A 16,951-nucleotide genomic window follows, 5' to 3' on the forward strand; every position below is an offset into this window, starting at 1 on the left:
GGTTCTAATTAGATCAAATTCCCAACTTCACCAGTTATCTTAACAGAAAAATTCTGATGCACCGCTTCAAAGATATACCATATCAATCCTATCACTCTCTGCACAAATATTAAAGACAGTGACCCTCTATCCAGATGGCCATCAACTGATGGCTGGATAAAGCAACTGTGATACATTTCACGGAAACAATGAAATCCTGCCTTTTGCAACAAAATGGATGCAACTAGAGATCGCTGTGCTTAGTGAAGTCAGTCAGACCCAAAACAAAACATGTTTTTTCATTAGCTCTAGCTAGTAGAGGATAAACAGAAACTTTATATTGAACTACACTGACATGTGTTTCAGCGGTTATCTGTAACCTTGTCTACACCCCGGAGGAACAGTGATGCACCTCTTTTACGTGTACAACTCTGTTTAGAGGAGCATTCAGCCTGTGGCTATAAGATAAAACCTGGAAGCATGTTACAACAAAAAATAAAATAAATGAATAAAAAAGGAAGGAAGAGGAGGGAGGAAATATCAGTGTGCTCTTGAAATTGTATCTGTAAAATTCATTCTTTATACTCTAATGAATAAAAAAGGTAAAACAAAAAGTAGGGACCCTGAGCAAAAACTGATAGAGGTGAGGAAGGAAGGAAGAAAGGGAAGGAGGGAGGGAGGGAGGGAGGGAGGGAGGGAGAGGAACTGGAAAGTGAGAGAAGTGGAGTTGTCTTCTTGGATCTGTATCTATGGAAGGTATAAAATCTCCTCTTATTAATATTTCTTATTAAAAGAAAAGACAATGACCCAAGAGAGCAAGCACTATCATGGTTTACAAGTCTTCTTTAGTAGCTCCTGTTGCAAATGATGTGCCCTTTCAGCCTTCTTAGGAAACTTGATCTTCCTTCTCACGTTTTGTGAACAATTATTCTCTCTGGACAAATTTATCACTTCACTGTAAAATCTAGAACTGGTTTTGCAAAAATTAAATGTAATGGCTTTCTTGGGCTGTGTAAGACAATTTAAAAATCATTTGCCTTTATAGGAGATAAACTGATGAGACAGTCAAAACAATAGCTGCTGTGTGTGGAGATGTTTTTAACTAAATTGCCTTGACTCTCTTGCTTTATGTTCACACCAACTCACTCATTATCAGACAATACAAAATATTATTAAAGATTTAGATTGCTTTAAAGATATGTTTTGAAGCTTCTGCATGTTTTATACCTGTGGTTTAAACCTATCTTTGATATAATTTGAGAATGACTCCTTGCCTACCTCATTTGGCTTGTAAAAAGATCAATCAACTAATAGATATTTATTGATTATGTGCCTAGTGTTTTGATGTGCCTAGTGTTCAGTGACAGGATCAAAGATATACTTTAGGACGCAGCACGGTAGCCTTGTGGCTAAAGTCCTCATCTTGCATGTGTCTGGATCCCATATGGATGCAAGTTCTAATCCTGACAGCCCTGCTTCCCATCCAGCTCCCTGTTTCTGGCCTGGGAAACAGTCAAGGACAGCTCAAAGCCTTGGGACCTCGCACCCACATGGGAGACCTGGAGGAGGCTGCAGGCTCCTGGCTTCAGATTGGCTCAGTTCTGGCTGTTGTGGCCACTTGGGGAGTGAATCAGTGGATGGAAGTTCTTGTCTGTCTCTTCTCTTCTGTATTTCTGACTTTCCAATAAAATAATGTAACTCTTTAAAAAGGAATAGAATGATAAATATATGAATACTCTCAACAGAAAGTGTAACTTTCTTGTGAAGAGAGATGGACTAGGAAGCAAGATATTAAGTGTGGGCCTGTATACTAACATAACTGTGAAGTGATTAAACAAAAATATGGAACTGGATGTTTTAAAGTGCTATAAAACTACATAGTAAATGCAAAATAAAATTTTAAAAGATACTACAGATCATATGAACATGTAATTAAATCCTCCATGCTCCCTCTTGTATCTCAAACAACCAATACAATGAATCTTCAAAAAAATTCTTAAAATTGCTTGTTGAAATTTCTGCAAGGATTAAAAAAAAACTTAACACCATTTCTATGAACTTTTTGAAGTATCTTCATATAATGTGCAATGATAGATGCTGATCATCATAGAGTATGAATGCTAATGGAAGATGATGGATGGCCCACAGAGAAGCCAATTCATGGATTTACGGAATCTTTAAAGTCCAGTTTTTAAGATAGTTGGTCCACACCTTTTATCATGAACCCTTATATCAAGGGTTCAGATTGCTTATGAACAACAAACAATGTAGTATTTTTCTGGACCAGGGCCAATACTAAGGGATAAAATCAATAAAGGCCAATAACAGATATACTAAGATATTTTATGTGGCTCATGACCTTCTTCCAAGATATGAATAGTTTTTAAATCATTTTACTATTTTTCAAGTGGAGGAAACATGGAAACATCTAATGGAATCTTCAAGCAGGTTTTAAGCATTGGTGTTATGAAATTAAGCATAGCTACCTTCCAAGAGGTTTTCAGAACTGCAATCAATATTTTATTAATATCCACTTTTGCATTTTCAAAGTAAAAAACATGAGTGTTAAGTACAGATCAGTGCTTCATCTCCTCAAATGTGAGAGGTGCAAGAATCTAGGAACTGATTTTGCTTCTAAAGTTTTCCCCAGCCATCAGTGGTGCGTGAGAGAGCTCATGGGTATGAAACTCTGTTGCACACAGCTTCTCTATGGCAGTCTCCTGAAAATAAGACAGGTTCACTAAGACACTCACGTCACTCTGGTTTTTGGCTGCCTTCAGCGAGTGTAGCATCTTCGGGTCATCGTTAATGCTGAGGGCTCCGATCATCTTCCCTTTGCTCTTCTCATAGTCCTTCTTGTACATCACCTGCAAGGACAGCACAATGCCACATTGCCAGCTCCTCAGCAGGAAATGCCCCCTGAGGCTGCCCTGCCCACACCTGCAAGCCATACTCACATCACTGGCGTTCCTGCTGTTGGCTTTGGCTGCCAGCAGGGGAATGGCGTCCACTTTAATGTCAAACTTCTTAGCTTTGCTCTTCTCCCAGTCATGTTTATAAACATTCTGGACAGGGAAATTTTTACAAAAAGGTACAAAAACATCAGATAAATTCAGTAAAAACTAAAAATAGCAGATAAAAATTTGTGTATATAGACTTATTTTATTAATAAACACCATGTTTACCAAATATAAGTGTAATCTTTGATATCAGTTTCTCGCTATCATTAAGTATAAAATATATTTTTAAAGTTCTGTGATATTTATTAAGATTCTGCTATCACGACGTTAAAATAACAATCACTTGGAGGCAAACTCTGATATTTAGCTGGTGAAGTTTTATAAAACTGTCTCAGCAGAGGGGAAAAATAGAATGCTTCTGAAGGTACTAAGTACAGTGAAAATGGATTTTGTAGCTAAATAATAATCAGAAGAGCATTCAGGCTTTAAAATCTCCATTTACACTCTGGTTACAACTTCAGCAGTTGATTAATTGTACAATTCCCTATCCAGTCTTTTTAAATGCTATTTTATCACCTTCGCTCTCTAAGTGTGCACCCAAAGTAGGTTTCTTGCCTTTAGTACTTACATCACTCAGGTTATAGGCATTCACTCTGTGTTGGATAAACTCTGGAGCATCCGCTGGGACACTGCACTTGAACTTCTCATCTTTGTGTTTTGCTTTGTAATTCAGCTGGAAAACAAGAGAGAAAACATCCAGAAATTTGGGGCAGGAACTCCACTGAACTTACGTAGGGCTTCAAGAAAATTTTTGAAGGAGTTCATCAAGTCTCCCTTTGGTTCTGAAACCTAATCTCCTCATCAAGGGACTATGAATTGTCATTTTGTGGTTGCTATTATGGTGTATGAGAACATTTCAAAAGTTATGGAAAATTGAATTAAAGATATTACTCATTTCCATGAACTTCTTAAACTTCCTTCAAACCTAGGAGAAAAATGAATCTGATTTATACTGCTGTATCTGTGGAGGACAAGAAAACCTGAAACTTCATGAAATTCTTCAGTCAGAGCACTTACAAAAATAATCACAATTCCAAATAAAATGTCAGCACTGTTTTAAAAAAAGTTATGTAAAATCTTCTTAAACAAAGGACTTTGAAATTTTATAAAGGTGGTGTGCAGTGTGAGGAAGGGAGCCAGAAGGAAGAACAGGGCTGCTGAGTTTTGGAGCTCCAGGCAAAACAGATTAAGATTGAGAAGAACTGTTACTAAGCTCCTCCAGGACAGAACCTGCTGTGGTTTAAAGCACGCCAACAAGTTTGTTGGTGCCTGGTAGCATCTCCAGCACTGTCCTTCCTCAGCAGCTTGCCAAGTCAGTGCTGTTAGTAATAAGCTGTTCTTTATTTCAAGTTTACTGATGTTATTTGAATGGCAGAGTGGAATGACTCCAACAGCTGGGTCTGGGCTTGGCCACAGAGAGGAGCTAATGACTCCATCCAAATCCTGCTGCAAATACTTGAGTCATCAAATGGGGCCTCCTTGATGCCTTAGTATGAAGCTGGATAGGAAGCAGAGTTGGAACTTGACCCCAGGCACTTTGATACAGGAGACAGGTATGCCAAGTAGTGGCTTAAGTTGCTATGCCACAAGGCTTGACTCTACTTCATTCTTTGGCACACATAATCTGAGCATACTAAGAAAAATTGTCTATGAACTGATATCACTTCTAGGTTAAATGCCACCATTCTCTTTACTAACTGCATGTCAAGTAATCCATATCACCAAAACAGGTTTTATAGAAGGACCAACTGTATCTTTCTTTTTGCTATTTTGAAAATAGTATGCTACTCTTTAGAACTTATGTGCTAGCACCTTACTGTTAAAAATCACAGCATCAGCACCAACTAGGCACTTATTAGAAAACAGAATGTTAGGTTCATCCAGTTTCCTAGTCAAATGAATGGTTTTTGTGTCACTGTTTATTTAAACTGGCAGGAAACTGTAGTATAATATGACAGTTGGTAATGACTAAGAAATTGTCACTAATGATTAGTGAATTTTAATATTTATTGTTTTCTATCTTCACTTTTCTCAGCTTGCAATTCAATCTCACAGATTTATAAAAATACAACTTGAAAAATAGCATGATTGAGATAACAAGTCCATGAAGAGTAAGAGCACATGCCACACTTAAGCAAGCCAAGTCCTCAGGGTCACTCACACTTGTATATATCAAGGCACTTACATCACTAAGCTGCTTTGTGTTGAGCTGGGCTTGCAATAGTACCGGAGTATCAGTGACTGCTGTGAATTTGGTCTTATCTGGATGAACTTTGTAGGTATGCTGGAAAATAAATATTCTTTAATCAATTTTCATAATGTATGTTTACATTCTCATTCATACATTTGCCATATGCTTTACCTTATAAAAAGTTCTATCAAAAATAGTTTCTTCTGTTCCTGAAAACTTGGCTGATATGTTTACATTTCCTCTCCATCCTTCCTCCTCCCTCCTCTTCCTCTGTCTTCTAAAGTTATTTCTGGTCTTCCTGCAGCAACTCAGCACCTGTTTTATTCTTTCTTTACTCAAATCCTGTACTTGGTATTCATTCTAAACTAGACTTATGAGTTCTACAGAATCTATCCCTTCCTGTATGTCCTAATCTTCCACTTGTTACTAGTCTTACCCATCCCCACATGGTCCAGTCCTTTCTTCCTTTCAATTTCTTTAACAGCAAGCTTATTCTGCTCAGACTGTTCTTTCTGATGCTCTTGCCATCACTTGCCTTGGCTGGACACTCCTATTTCAGGCCTTCCTTGATCAATCTAAGATGCCATCTAATCACTCTCTTGAACATCATTCAGTGTTAATTTTATATTATCATCCTACAACGCTTTTCTTACCACTGCCTCGCATCTTCTGTTTCTGTGCTATCTTCCTTTACCCCAAATAGAGGCAGCAACAGCCTATCTTCTTTGCTACCCTTTTTTCAGCACCAAGGACAGTGTCAGGCATGTGCTAGTCCTTGGCATATATTTGTTGAATGAAGAACATTAATCTTTTACAAACCTGTTTTCTTCATGTTGCCCTGAATTTGAATATGAACTAAATGAAATATTTGTGAACTCGCAATTATCTAGTAACAAATAGGCCTCTACATAAATGCCAGTGTTTCCTAATTCTAATAAAATACAAAATCCTAAATTAAAATATCTCCTGCTAACCAGTAGATGTTAGCATTTAAATTACTATAAATTTAACACTAGGTGTCCCAAGAACCCCAAGCCCAGTATCAAGAATTAAGGGTCACTGACTTACATCTTTACATTGGTCTAGCTTCTTGATTGCTTCATATTCTTGTGTTATCGTCTGAGGGAAATAGCATTTTCCCTTATCTTCTTCATATTCTGCCTTGTAACTTTTCTATGATATAGAAGAACAAAAATAGACCATAATTGGTAATGCTCCCAAACATGTAAGACATGTGAGGCATGAATATTTTGTCTTCAAACTTACGTCACTGTTCTGAGCTGCAACTTTCATGCAGTGTGTATGATATGGGTCCTCAAAGCTGCCTACATAATGTCCCAAAATATTCTTTAAATATAAGTCTTTATATTTAGCCTGAAAAAGAAGACGCACAAAATTCAAGTTAACAACTATTCGTCATGCAGAAAGCAGGCTCTCCAGCCCCAGAAGTAGCCCTGGTTTCAAACCTCGCTGAAGTTCTTCAGCTGAGTATCGAGTTGGTATTTTGGGGTTTCACAATAGTTCATGCTCTTTGCCTTCGTCTTCTCATAGTTTTCCTTGTATAACCTCTGCCAAAAGAAAAATTGAAAGAAAGTAAGAAAAAATGTATCTTATGGAATAAAAGGCATGCTTTTTGAGAAATTCCTCAAGAAATCCATGGAATATTCATATTGTGAAAATCTATGCATGAATTTCAAAAATTTTGCACCAAAATAAATTTTTTCATTCCATTTCCCATGAAATTTCAGCACTGTTGTTTTACATTAACCAAAGGGGTACAGTCTATTTACTCAGTATCTATTTTCCACCCAGCAGAAAAATGGCAGGATGTGGTTCAGGCTCCTATCTTATATAATCTTGGCTGCTGACTGTATAAATATGGTTATGTTACTTGTGCTCACATCTCTCAGTAAATCAAAGTACATCAGTGCTGCTATTAATGCATGTTTTTTTGTCTTAAAAGAATTTATCTTCTTGTCTTTGATGGAAATGAATTTATTAATTTTGTGCAAAATCAGGTAAAAAGTGGACCTTTGATGCCAAGGCACAATCCTACAGAAATGTTCATTTCAGTATGTGGAGAAAACACACAGTATCTCTGGAGACTGGCTTTTACCACTAAACCTCAGAATAATAATAACCTATGGACATAATTTGTTTTATTGCATGTATATCTGATATCCTTTTTAAACTCATGAACAGAAATAAATATTCAACAAACATAGGAATGATTATAACAGATATTATCCTGCTACAGAGTAATGGAGAATATTTCCTCTCTCATAGGGATTAGAAAAGCAACTATGATCAACATTTTTTAGTAAATATTTTAAAGTAAACAATTTAAATATTTTAGTAAAATGTTTTATATTTTAAAGTTTTTAAAGTAAGTTCAGTATTTAAAACATTCAAAACAAAATTTTTTCACTTTTGATCTTATGTGTTACCTAGTTTTACCTACTTTGTGTTTGATTTTCTCCCTATATATATGTATACACATATATCGATGTAAAAGAGATTGTATAAAATGATATAAACACTGAAAATATTGAACCTATTTCTAAGGAAAACAGCGAAGAAAGTTGCATCACAAAGATGTTTCTCTTCCTACTTAAACAGGAACACCAAGGAGAAGAATGGACGTTGCTGTCTACTGAAAGTGCAGAAGATTGGTAGGGATGACAGGGTGGATCCTGTATCACCTGGCTTTCATTGAATTTGTGGTGGACTCAGATTGCAGTTGGTTTTACATCAATGGTGGTTAAGAGTAAACATGGCCAAATCTGCAGATAAGGATGAGTCACAGACACTCACGTCACTCTGGTTTTTGGCTGTCTTCAGCGAGTGTAGCATCTTCGGGTCATCGTTAATGCTGAGGGCTCCGATCATCTTCCCTTTGTTCTTCTCATAGTCCTTCTTGTACATCACCTGCAAGGACAGCACAATGCCACATTGCCAGCTCCTCAGCAGGAAATGCCCCCTGAGGCTGCCCTGCCCACACCTGCAAGCCATACTCACATCACTGGCGTTCCTGCTGTTGGCTTTGGCTGCCAGCAGGGGAATGGCGTCCACTTTAATGTCAAACTTCTTAGCTTTGCTCTTCTCCCAGTCATGTTTATAAACATTCTGGACAGGGAAATTGCAAGAAAGATTGGCAAACATGATCGCCATGTTATCACATTTCAGGCTCAGGAATAACTACCTTGTCTTAATACAAAATAAATGGGCCTTTTAATCACATTGTAGACAAAGCTGCTCAAATTGGAACTTTTAGTTTCATAAAATCAGACTTCTCTCTTTTACAATCTACTGTCAAATTAAGCTTGCTAACGTCCTGATATTTGATTCCCAACACAGAATGTTTTTAGAGCAGTACAAACATTTTATAGTTAAGAATCTCATTTCTTATAATTGAAAAGCATCATTTCATTTAATCTCTAAGTCCCTCTCAAAGGTTACATTATGAACTATTACAATGCTAACGGATACTGAACTCGTATTAGTCATTTATAAAATTTAAGAAATTGGGACATCTAATCCCTCAAGGCAATTTGACTTTCTTGTAAAATTAAGTTAAGAAAATGAAAGGTTGCATGGTCTTCTGACCCTTAAATATTTTATAGTTTCATTAGTTCATATTCTCCTGCCTGCAGAAGTATCATTTGTGAGAAATAGAAACACTAGGCCTAGGGAATAATTAAAATTAAACTTTAATAAAAGGTCCTGCAAGAAAATCAATTGTAGTATATTATAAATGAATATGCAGTTAAAATCTAACATTAAGATCTTCAATTAGGCACTTTGTAGGCAGTGGAATTTTGAGGGTGGGTTACAATGTATTCTCCAATTTGTGAAACCACTTGGAAAAGGGCTACACATATTTCAAAAGGTAGATTCAGAGACACAGGAACACAATACAAGGTTATCTGTTGTTTCTGTCTTTGACATTGAAATATTCAGTGACATGCAAGGAGCCATTTCAAAGTAGAAGCCAAGTTTGCTAGTGCATCACAGAGCCCATTGCAGAAAGCACTTACATCACTCAGGTTATAGGCATTAACTCTGTGTTGGATAAAGGCAGGAATATCTGGTGGTATATGGCACTTGAACTTTTCAGTTTCATGTTTTGCTTTATAATTTAGCTGAGAAAGAGAAAATGCACAACAATGAATTCAAAGATGGTAACAGACACTTTGTTGGCACATGTTGCAAAGTAACTGACTAAGTTGTTCACATCAAAAGAGAGATCAGAGCTGGATAGGCCACCTGCACTTCTGACAACTGACAAACATCTGCCCTCCTGAGATCATACTCATCACTATGGTAGGGCCCTGATGGAGTCAGTTGGCTCTTTCCTACAATGCTGCCATCCATTGTATCTCATTTAGCTCTGTGGATCCTGGGATAGACAATTTTGTCTTTATTTTCATCATGTCAGTATTCATTTACTGCAGACACTTTCCTAATAAACACTGTTATGTATCCCATTTTTGTATATCATGATTGCTGAAACATTGAATAGAACCTTTATTTCTGATCACAAATATATTGGGGGTACAAATAATTCTATTTTAAATTGCACCTATGTTTGGAAATCCATGCCTAAAGCTCAAATGGCAAAACTTGTCACCAAGACTTCATTTTCCAGAAACTTAGAGAGAAATCTGAGCCAGGGTGTATGCTACACACAGATATCCTTTCACTTCATCTTCCAAACAGCCACTAATTATGAAAGTGAAGTATGTATGAGGCATGAAGAGGTAAAATAATTTGGTCACCAGTAACTGGAATTTCTATTGAGTTTTGCCTTATGCTAGAGCTCACGTTCCTCTCAGTATCTTAAGCCACATCTGTTTCCTTTATTGAATCATTTTATTGTAACATGTTGTCTATGCAAAAAAAAAAAATTAAGGCAACCACACAGGAAACTATTTTAGGTCAGTAAAATATATCCAAGTTAAGCCTGCTAAAGCTTGCATCTTTTTTCCCCCATAAACAAGTCACTGGATGCTATCTATAGCGTTTATGAAATGCTGTCACTCATAGCTGAATTTCCCAAATATTCAGAGAGACTTACATCGCTCAGTTGTTTAGAATTGACTTGGGCTTGCAGCATAACAGGAGAGTCAGTAACTTGTGTGAATTTTGTCTTATCTGGATGGACTTTGTAGGTGTGCTGTGGGGGAAACAAACAAATAAATAAAACACACACAACAACAACTAGTTATCAAACCCAAGCAAGAGTAAAGCTGCTCTCCTCTCAAAAGACACTTATGGCTGATAGAGCATTTACTGGTTTCTCCTGACTGCAGTCTCTTTGCTTGATGTTCCTACATATACCTGAGAAACACGACTGCATCTTCAGGGCCCCAACAACTCTTCTTTGGGAAGATGAGTTAGACCCAGCTCTTGAAACACAGGCATGGCAAGAGGGACAAACAGCATATGTAGTCCTCCATTTCTTCCTATTTCCATGCTTACTCTGACTTTTAGACTGTCAAACACATCCTGGACTCTAGGGGCTCTGCAAGCAGCTGCATTCAAAGCTCATCTCAGACTCACATCTTTACACTGATTGAGCTTCTTGATGGCTTCGTATTCTTGAGTAATCGTCTGGGGGAAGAAGCCTTTGCCTCTGTCCTCTTCATACTCTGCCTTGTAGTTTTTCTATGAGGAGAAAGCAGAGTAAGGATACAACCCGTGGATTCATGGCCTCCAACATGTGGTCTCGAAAAGGGCTAGCAATCATCTCAGAACTTACATCACTGTTTTGAGCTGTGACTTTCATGCAGTGTGAATGATACGGATCCTCAAAGCTGCCTACATAATGTCCCAAAATGTTCTTTAGGTAGGAATCTTTATATTTAGTCTGAAAGACAAGACATTTTCACTTATCAGTTGGTGCGATGATGGATAATCTTTTTAACGGAAGGAGTGGTGGTAGAACTACTTACATCACTGCTGAAATTCTGAAGAACTGTATCCAATTGAAATTTGGGGGTCTCACAGTAGTTTATGCTCTTTGCCTTTGTCTTTTCATAGTTTTCCTTGTACAGTTTCTGTCAAAGAAAAAAAATCTGTTAAAAACCTCTGTCTCTCCTGTGCTGATTATAACTCTCATATTCTCAGCACTAAACCAAGCAAGAAAAGCAATCACCTGTCAACTGCCTGAAAACCTATCAACCTTAGGATGCCATGAGTCCGAAATGTCTTCTGTTGGTGGTTCTGGTAAAGGTCAAGTTCTTAACATTCTCAAGAAATTAAATCAAAATACTACCCTTGACCAGCTGTTGTAGGGGTGGCTGGGTATTTCTATATTCTCTGTGTCTCTCTTCTCCTCTCACTCTTACTCAGTGATGACTCCACAGAAAACACAGCAATTTTGAGTAACATTAGGTTGTTTTATAAATGCTAAAACATTAAAAGCTAATATAACTTGAGACATACACAATCTTCTTCCTTGTATCAAAGAACAATCTCTTATGATACAAGAAATTAGCCTTTAAAAAATAGGGTATATGTGAACAGCCACAATACTTGTTGGTTTTAAAGACTGAATAAAGTGCACCACTGTCAGTTTTTACATGGACTTTTCAAAACATCACAGAAAATAGTTTTTGTTAATGCATCTATATTTTGGTTTTGATTAAGCACAGCTAGCCCTGAGCTTTGACTGGTTTGATCAAGACGTCCTTCAGTGAGCAGGCAAATGGGCCAGGATGTCCCAGTCAAGCTCTGTAGACAGACCCACTTACACTCTCACTTACCACATCAGCCCACCCACTCCTCACTCATGTGCACATGTTTCCTACAGGACTAACTTAGTTCAAGGGAAAGAGAGAAGACAGCTAACCCACACAGAGCTGCATTTCATCTCTGAGTATTGGGAAGGGTTAACACAAACCTAACCACGAGGTAGAAACTCAAACGATTACATATTTCAGTACATATTCTGTCTTGCTTTCTTATATACACATACACTCACACAATACACACGGCCATGGACTATTAGATTTTTTTCCCTTTGTTTTTTCAATGACACAACTACATACATTTATGGAGTAAAATGAGTTGTTTTAACTCACGTGTACATTGTGCATGGGTTAACTCAAGAAAATTAGCATATCTAAGCTGTAAGTCTTTTAATGCCAGGTCAATCTCATTTATCCAACATATTTGGTCAGGCTTCTAACAACTCCCAACAAGGAGAAACTGTTGTTGAAGAGTGAGGGAGCCATTTTTAAAGTTCTATTGTCTGAGGTAGACACCTCCGTTTAAGTCTCTTTGTGTCTTTATCAAGATCATATGGAGCCCACGTGGCAGAAGAGGCTCAGAGATCTCATAAGCAAATGAGGAGTTCCTTGCCCCAGTGGATAAGTCCACAGGCCTGCAGGCATGTGAGGCTCCTAGGTGCATACAACTTCCTATGGTTGGGCAGCCCCAGCCAACCACTACTCCACAGTCTCACTGTCCTTGAAAAACTTTATGTGAATTTAATCATTGCAGATAGAGAAAAATCTCCCTTGCCACTGAGATGCAGAAAGCACTTTTTCACAAGAATCTACTTACATCACTTAGGGCATTTCCTGCTGCCTTCAGCTGCCTGAGCAGTGGGTTTTCTGTGGCAGGAAGTACATTGTAGTCTGCTTTTCCTTTATTCTTTTCATAGTCCTCTTTATATTTCACCTGTTGGAGAGAAAGAAAATAACAAAATAACTCTAGTGGCTGTTTTTGTCCTCACTTCAATTGTGGCTATTATGACACAGTCCTACAAATCAATCTTCTCTTTAGGAAAGTGGCAGCTTGGCATTCTATAACCAAAATATTCTTAGAAGCTTAAGACAGCTGCAGAGAAACTGCATATATTTCTTGGATCCTTGGATTTCCCATTCATTCAAAAAACATTCATAGGCTGTCAATTCTGTGCCTGGTGCTGGGACAGATACAAGAAAGAACAGCACGTGATCTCTGCCCTCCAAGAGAGTGTGTCACATACATCACGGAAGAGAGCTGGATCCCTAAACAGTGACAGCACCTCACATTCCAAATGCCTGCTGCTCCCAGGGCTTCTCCTCCAGCTGCTTCGGGGAACACATTTCTGAAATAAGCCAAAAGCATCCCAGTTCTGCCCTGCAGTGTCTCACCTGTGACACTGTTGGGCACACACAGCTTTAACGCATGAACAGGAGAAGGAGGGAAAGGAGTTGGGATCGGATGAAGAGAGGCAATCTCACCTTTTCCTTTTTTATTTCCCACATTTGTCTTTTAATTCCAGATGTGGGAAGTCGTGAGGAGATGGAATCCAAAAGCCTCCCATGGGGTATGTGTACCCACAGGGACTAGAACAAGAAACTAATCCTGGATCTGACCAGGAGCCTCAGTGTAGGCCATATAATCAGAACATACAACCATAGATGTTCAAGGAACCCCCAGGTAATCTACCAGCATGAAAGAACCTCAAAACATAGTGTCAGAGTTTGGACTCACATGGCATGAGATATCCAACTGAAATACACTGGGACCAAGGCTGACATAAACAATGCATGGGCTACTCTGTAGGGAGTGAAGGCAGGCTGTCTTTCCTGCCTTAGAGAAGTATCCATTTCCTTGAAAAACTGGAAACAATCAGGAGAGAATTCTCAAGCTCTCATCTCCCTACCTGTCCCTTGGATGCAGAGCCTGCTTCCCTGCTGTCTGGAGGAGCTACTGGATCTTTAACAAGCCAGCCCCTCTTCTCAAGCACCAGGTCCCATCCCCTTCTTCTACTCAAGAACCTCATCTCATCCTCCTTTCTCCAGCATCACTCAATTGTCCCTTTTTCAATTTTTTTCCCATAAGTATAGCCACTTGGTAGTATTTTCTCCTATCTTAACAGCCCCTTTTTAGGGGCCAGCATTTTGTCATACTGGCTAATGGCAAAATCACACATGGGTACTGGTTCAAGTCCCAGCTGCCCCCACTTCTTTTTCCAGCTCCCTGATGATGGTCTGAGAAAAGATGATGATGGTGACCCGGATATTTTTGTCTCCTACACCTGTGTGAGAGATCTGGAAGTAGCTTCTGATTTCAGCTTGGCCCAGCTCCTGGAATGAGCCGTCTGGACAACAAATTAGCAAATGAAAGATTCTCTTTCCTGTCTCTCTTCCCTCTTTTCCTTCCATCTATGCCTCCCTCAGCCTCCCCTTCTCTAACTCTTGAGTGTTAAATAAATAAATTTATTATTAAAAACACTTTGTCAGCAGCCAATCCCTCAATAAATCAGGTAGGCTCTCCTTTCTAAACACTGCCCTGCCTTTCCTGCTGCTACAAGATATCACTGAATTGCACCTGGGATGTGATTATCCTGCTTTTCTTTCCTCTGCCACAGCCAAGGAGAGCATTAGAACCCCTGTGCTTGGTTTCAAAGTGTATGCTTTCTCCAGTACCCATCTCACTTCAGAATTTCAAGGAGTCCAAGTGTCTACTAAAGTGACCTATGGAACATATGAAGATATCCAATGATTTGTGTCTCGTCTGTGACCAGATCTTACTCTGGTCAGTGAGAAAATAATAAGTATAATGGCAGCATTGAGTAAGGGAGAACCCGTCTTTACAGTAGGCTGCCAACTGTCTTTCTGGTGGGAGAAGTCCTACTAGCTAAGAGTATAACCATTTTACTTTTGGATACAAAAAATGTAATTTATTCTATAAAGTATTAAAGATGTAACTTGGACCTTGTTAATGCTCATGTGTCACAAAGATTTTTTTTAAATATTGAGTGATCTTAAAAAGCAATATTGAGTGATCCTATTATAATTTCAAAGTCCTTTGTCACTGTGTTATTTTCACCCTATTCTTGTACAAATGCCTGAATCCACTTGTATCCACCTTGGTAACTCCCCCAAACAAGAGCCAGGGTTGCAAGAGATTCATCCATATTACCATCACCAAGATGCATAGGAAAATGCCCTTGTACCTTGCTAGCTGCCACTCCAGCTTGCTTGTTCACTTTATACTCTGGTGTTTCAGTCTGCATGAAGTAGATCTGGTCTTTCATGCTTTCAAAATCTTCCTGGTATTTCCTCTGTAAGACATCAAAACATGCCAGAAGAATATAATGGAAACAAACTATGTCCAGGATTCCCAGGGAGGTTACTGGGCATTTGGAGAAAATATTGGAAGCCATCACCGCCCCTTGATATAGCAGGTCAGATTATGTTCAAGAATGTGATGCCTCCACTAATGTGATTAATAGCATAACAGAGATTTGAAGCAATTAAAAAGAGCTCAAAGAATCATTAAAATGGTCCTTCTTGGCCACTAAGGAAGAACTCTTGATGTCAAGGAGTAGAAAACTTAAAAGAAATAAAATAGACTTATATCTCCAAGTAAAGAAAATTTGAATTGATCAACTTTCACAAATGTGCAGTTTTAGTTCTCTAGGCAGAGTACATTAAAACGAGCTCCTTGAACTTTGCAGCCCATAAGAAAGTCTACTGGCAATGTTGTACACCACCCCAATTTAGGTTGAAAAAAAAAGGAATTCTGTTAAAATACTGTTTCTCCAAAGGAAGTGTTCATGGAATTTCTTTCCTGTCCCATCCTTGAGAGGAGGGATTCTCATGCTCTCTATTCTATCACAGATGTAGCCCGTAGCTAGACGCCATAGAGAAAAGGCGTCCTCTCCCAGGATATCAGCTACCCTTTTATACTCACATTGCTGATATTATCAGCATTCATTCTGGCAGTTGCAATTTCAAAGCAAGGTGTCTCACTCCATTTGCCTTTGACTTTATTTTCATAGTCTTCCTTGTATTTTTGCTAGCAAAACAAAGAAAAATTCAAAAATTAACAAATGTGATAGAAAACTGGGCAATAATGAGTATTTCAGTGCCTCCTGAGTAGGCTGGTCAAGAAAGGCTGGGGGGAGGGGGAGTAGAAAATGTGAAAGGAAGTACTACTCTCTTTGCTGAGTTTAAGGATTTAATTCATTTGGAATTTTAAGCATTTATTTATTTGAGAGGTGGTTTGTGAGAAGCAAAAAAACAGAAGGTTTTACAGAAGTTCCTTCATGTCTGAGGAAGGATCAGAAGTCATCCTATTGTGATGTTTCAGTTGCAACAAACCATATTTACCTAAGATTTCCATGACAAATGAATTTAGTCATTCATTTCTAAGCTTTACCAAAAACTCCTAGTTATGTCTTAAAGCAACAATCACCATAAAATTGATCTGGCAGGCTAAAGAGTAATATCTCCTCATCTATATTTAAAAAAAAAAATTCGAAGATGAGACCCTGTCCCATAGTACTCCAATATCACCACAACTGAACCCTAGACTGTGAGTTCTTTGAAGACAAGTGTCATATCTTCATTCTCACATCTTCAAAACATGACACAAGAGAAACTATTTGGAGCTTGGCATGATGGCTCAATTCGCTAATCCTCAGCCTTGCAAGTGCAAAGATCTCTTATGGGCACTGATTTGTGTCCTAGCTGCTCTCCTTCCCCTTCAGCTCCCTACTTGAGGCTTGAGAAAACAGCAGAAGATGACTCAAAGCCTTGGGACTCTGCACTGCTGTGGGAGACCTGGAATAAACTCCTGGCTCCTGGTTTCAGTTCAGCTTAGCTCTGGCCATTGCAGCCATTTGGGAAGGGAACCAGTGAATAGAAGATCCTTCTATCTCATCTTTTCTCTGTAAATCTGCCTTTCCAATAAAAATACAAATCTTTTTTTTTTAAAGGCAGTATTTCAAAGTTGCTTCACAAATGTTTATTCAAAC

General features: G+C 38.4%; 1 protein-coding gene across 2 annotated transcripts in view; it reads right to left on the reverse strand.

Moving 5' to 3' along the window:
• Positions 1-16,951, reverse strand: part of NEB (nebulin) — a 189,642-nt gene that overhangs the window by 151,218 nt on the left and 21,473 nt on the right. For both annotated transcript variants that reach the window (XM_040971562.1, XM_040971563.1), the window contains 17 exons: positions 15,886-15,990; positions 15,146-15,253; positions 12,760-12,876; positions 11,145-11,249; positions 10,952-11,059; positions 10,753-10,857; positions 10,268-10,366; positions 9,228-9,332; positions 8,209-8,316; positions 8,005-8,118; positions 6,657-6,758; positions 6,457-6,564; positions 6,259-6,363; positions 5,185-5,283; positions 3,568-3,672; positions 2,937-3,044; positions 2,733-2,846 (listed from right to left, as the gene is read on the reverse strand). In XM_040971562.1, the coding sequence (XP_040827496.1) occupies positions 2,733-2,846; positions 2,937-3,044; positions 3,568-3,672; positions 5,185-5,283; positions 6,259-6,363; positions 6,457-6,564; positions 6,657-6,758; positions 8,005-8,118; positions 8,209-8,316; positions 9,228-9,332; positions 10,268-10,366; positions 10,753-10,857; positions 10,952-11,059; positions 11,145-11,249; positions 12,760-12,876; positions 15,146-15,253; positions 15,886-15,990 (1,815 nt within the window). The remainder of the gene's footprint in view (positions 1-2,732; positions 2,847-2,936; positions 3,045-3,567; positions 3,673-5,184; positions 5,284-6,258; positions 6,364-6,456; positions 6,565-6,656; positions 6,759-8,004; positions 8,119-8,208; positions 8,317-9,227; positions 9,333-10,267; positions 10,367-10,752; positions 10,858-10,951; positions 11,060-11,144; positions 11,250-12,759; positions 12,877-15,145; positions 15,254-15,885; positions 15,991-16,951) is intronic.

The sequence above is a fragment of the Ochotona curzoniae genome, unplaced genomic scaffold (genome assembly GCF_017591425.1).
Source record: "Ochotona curzoniae isolate NIBS_2020 unplaced genomic scaffold, NIBS_Ocur_1.0 contig_2210, whole genome shotgun sequence".
Classification (NCBI taxonomy): Eukaryota; Metazoa; Chordata; class Mammalia; order Lagomorpha; family Ochotonidae; genus Ochotona; species Ochotona curzoniae.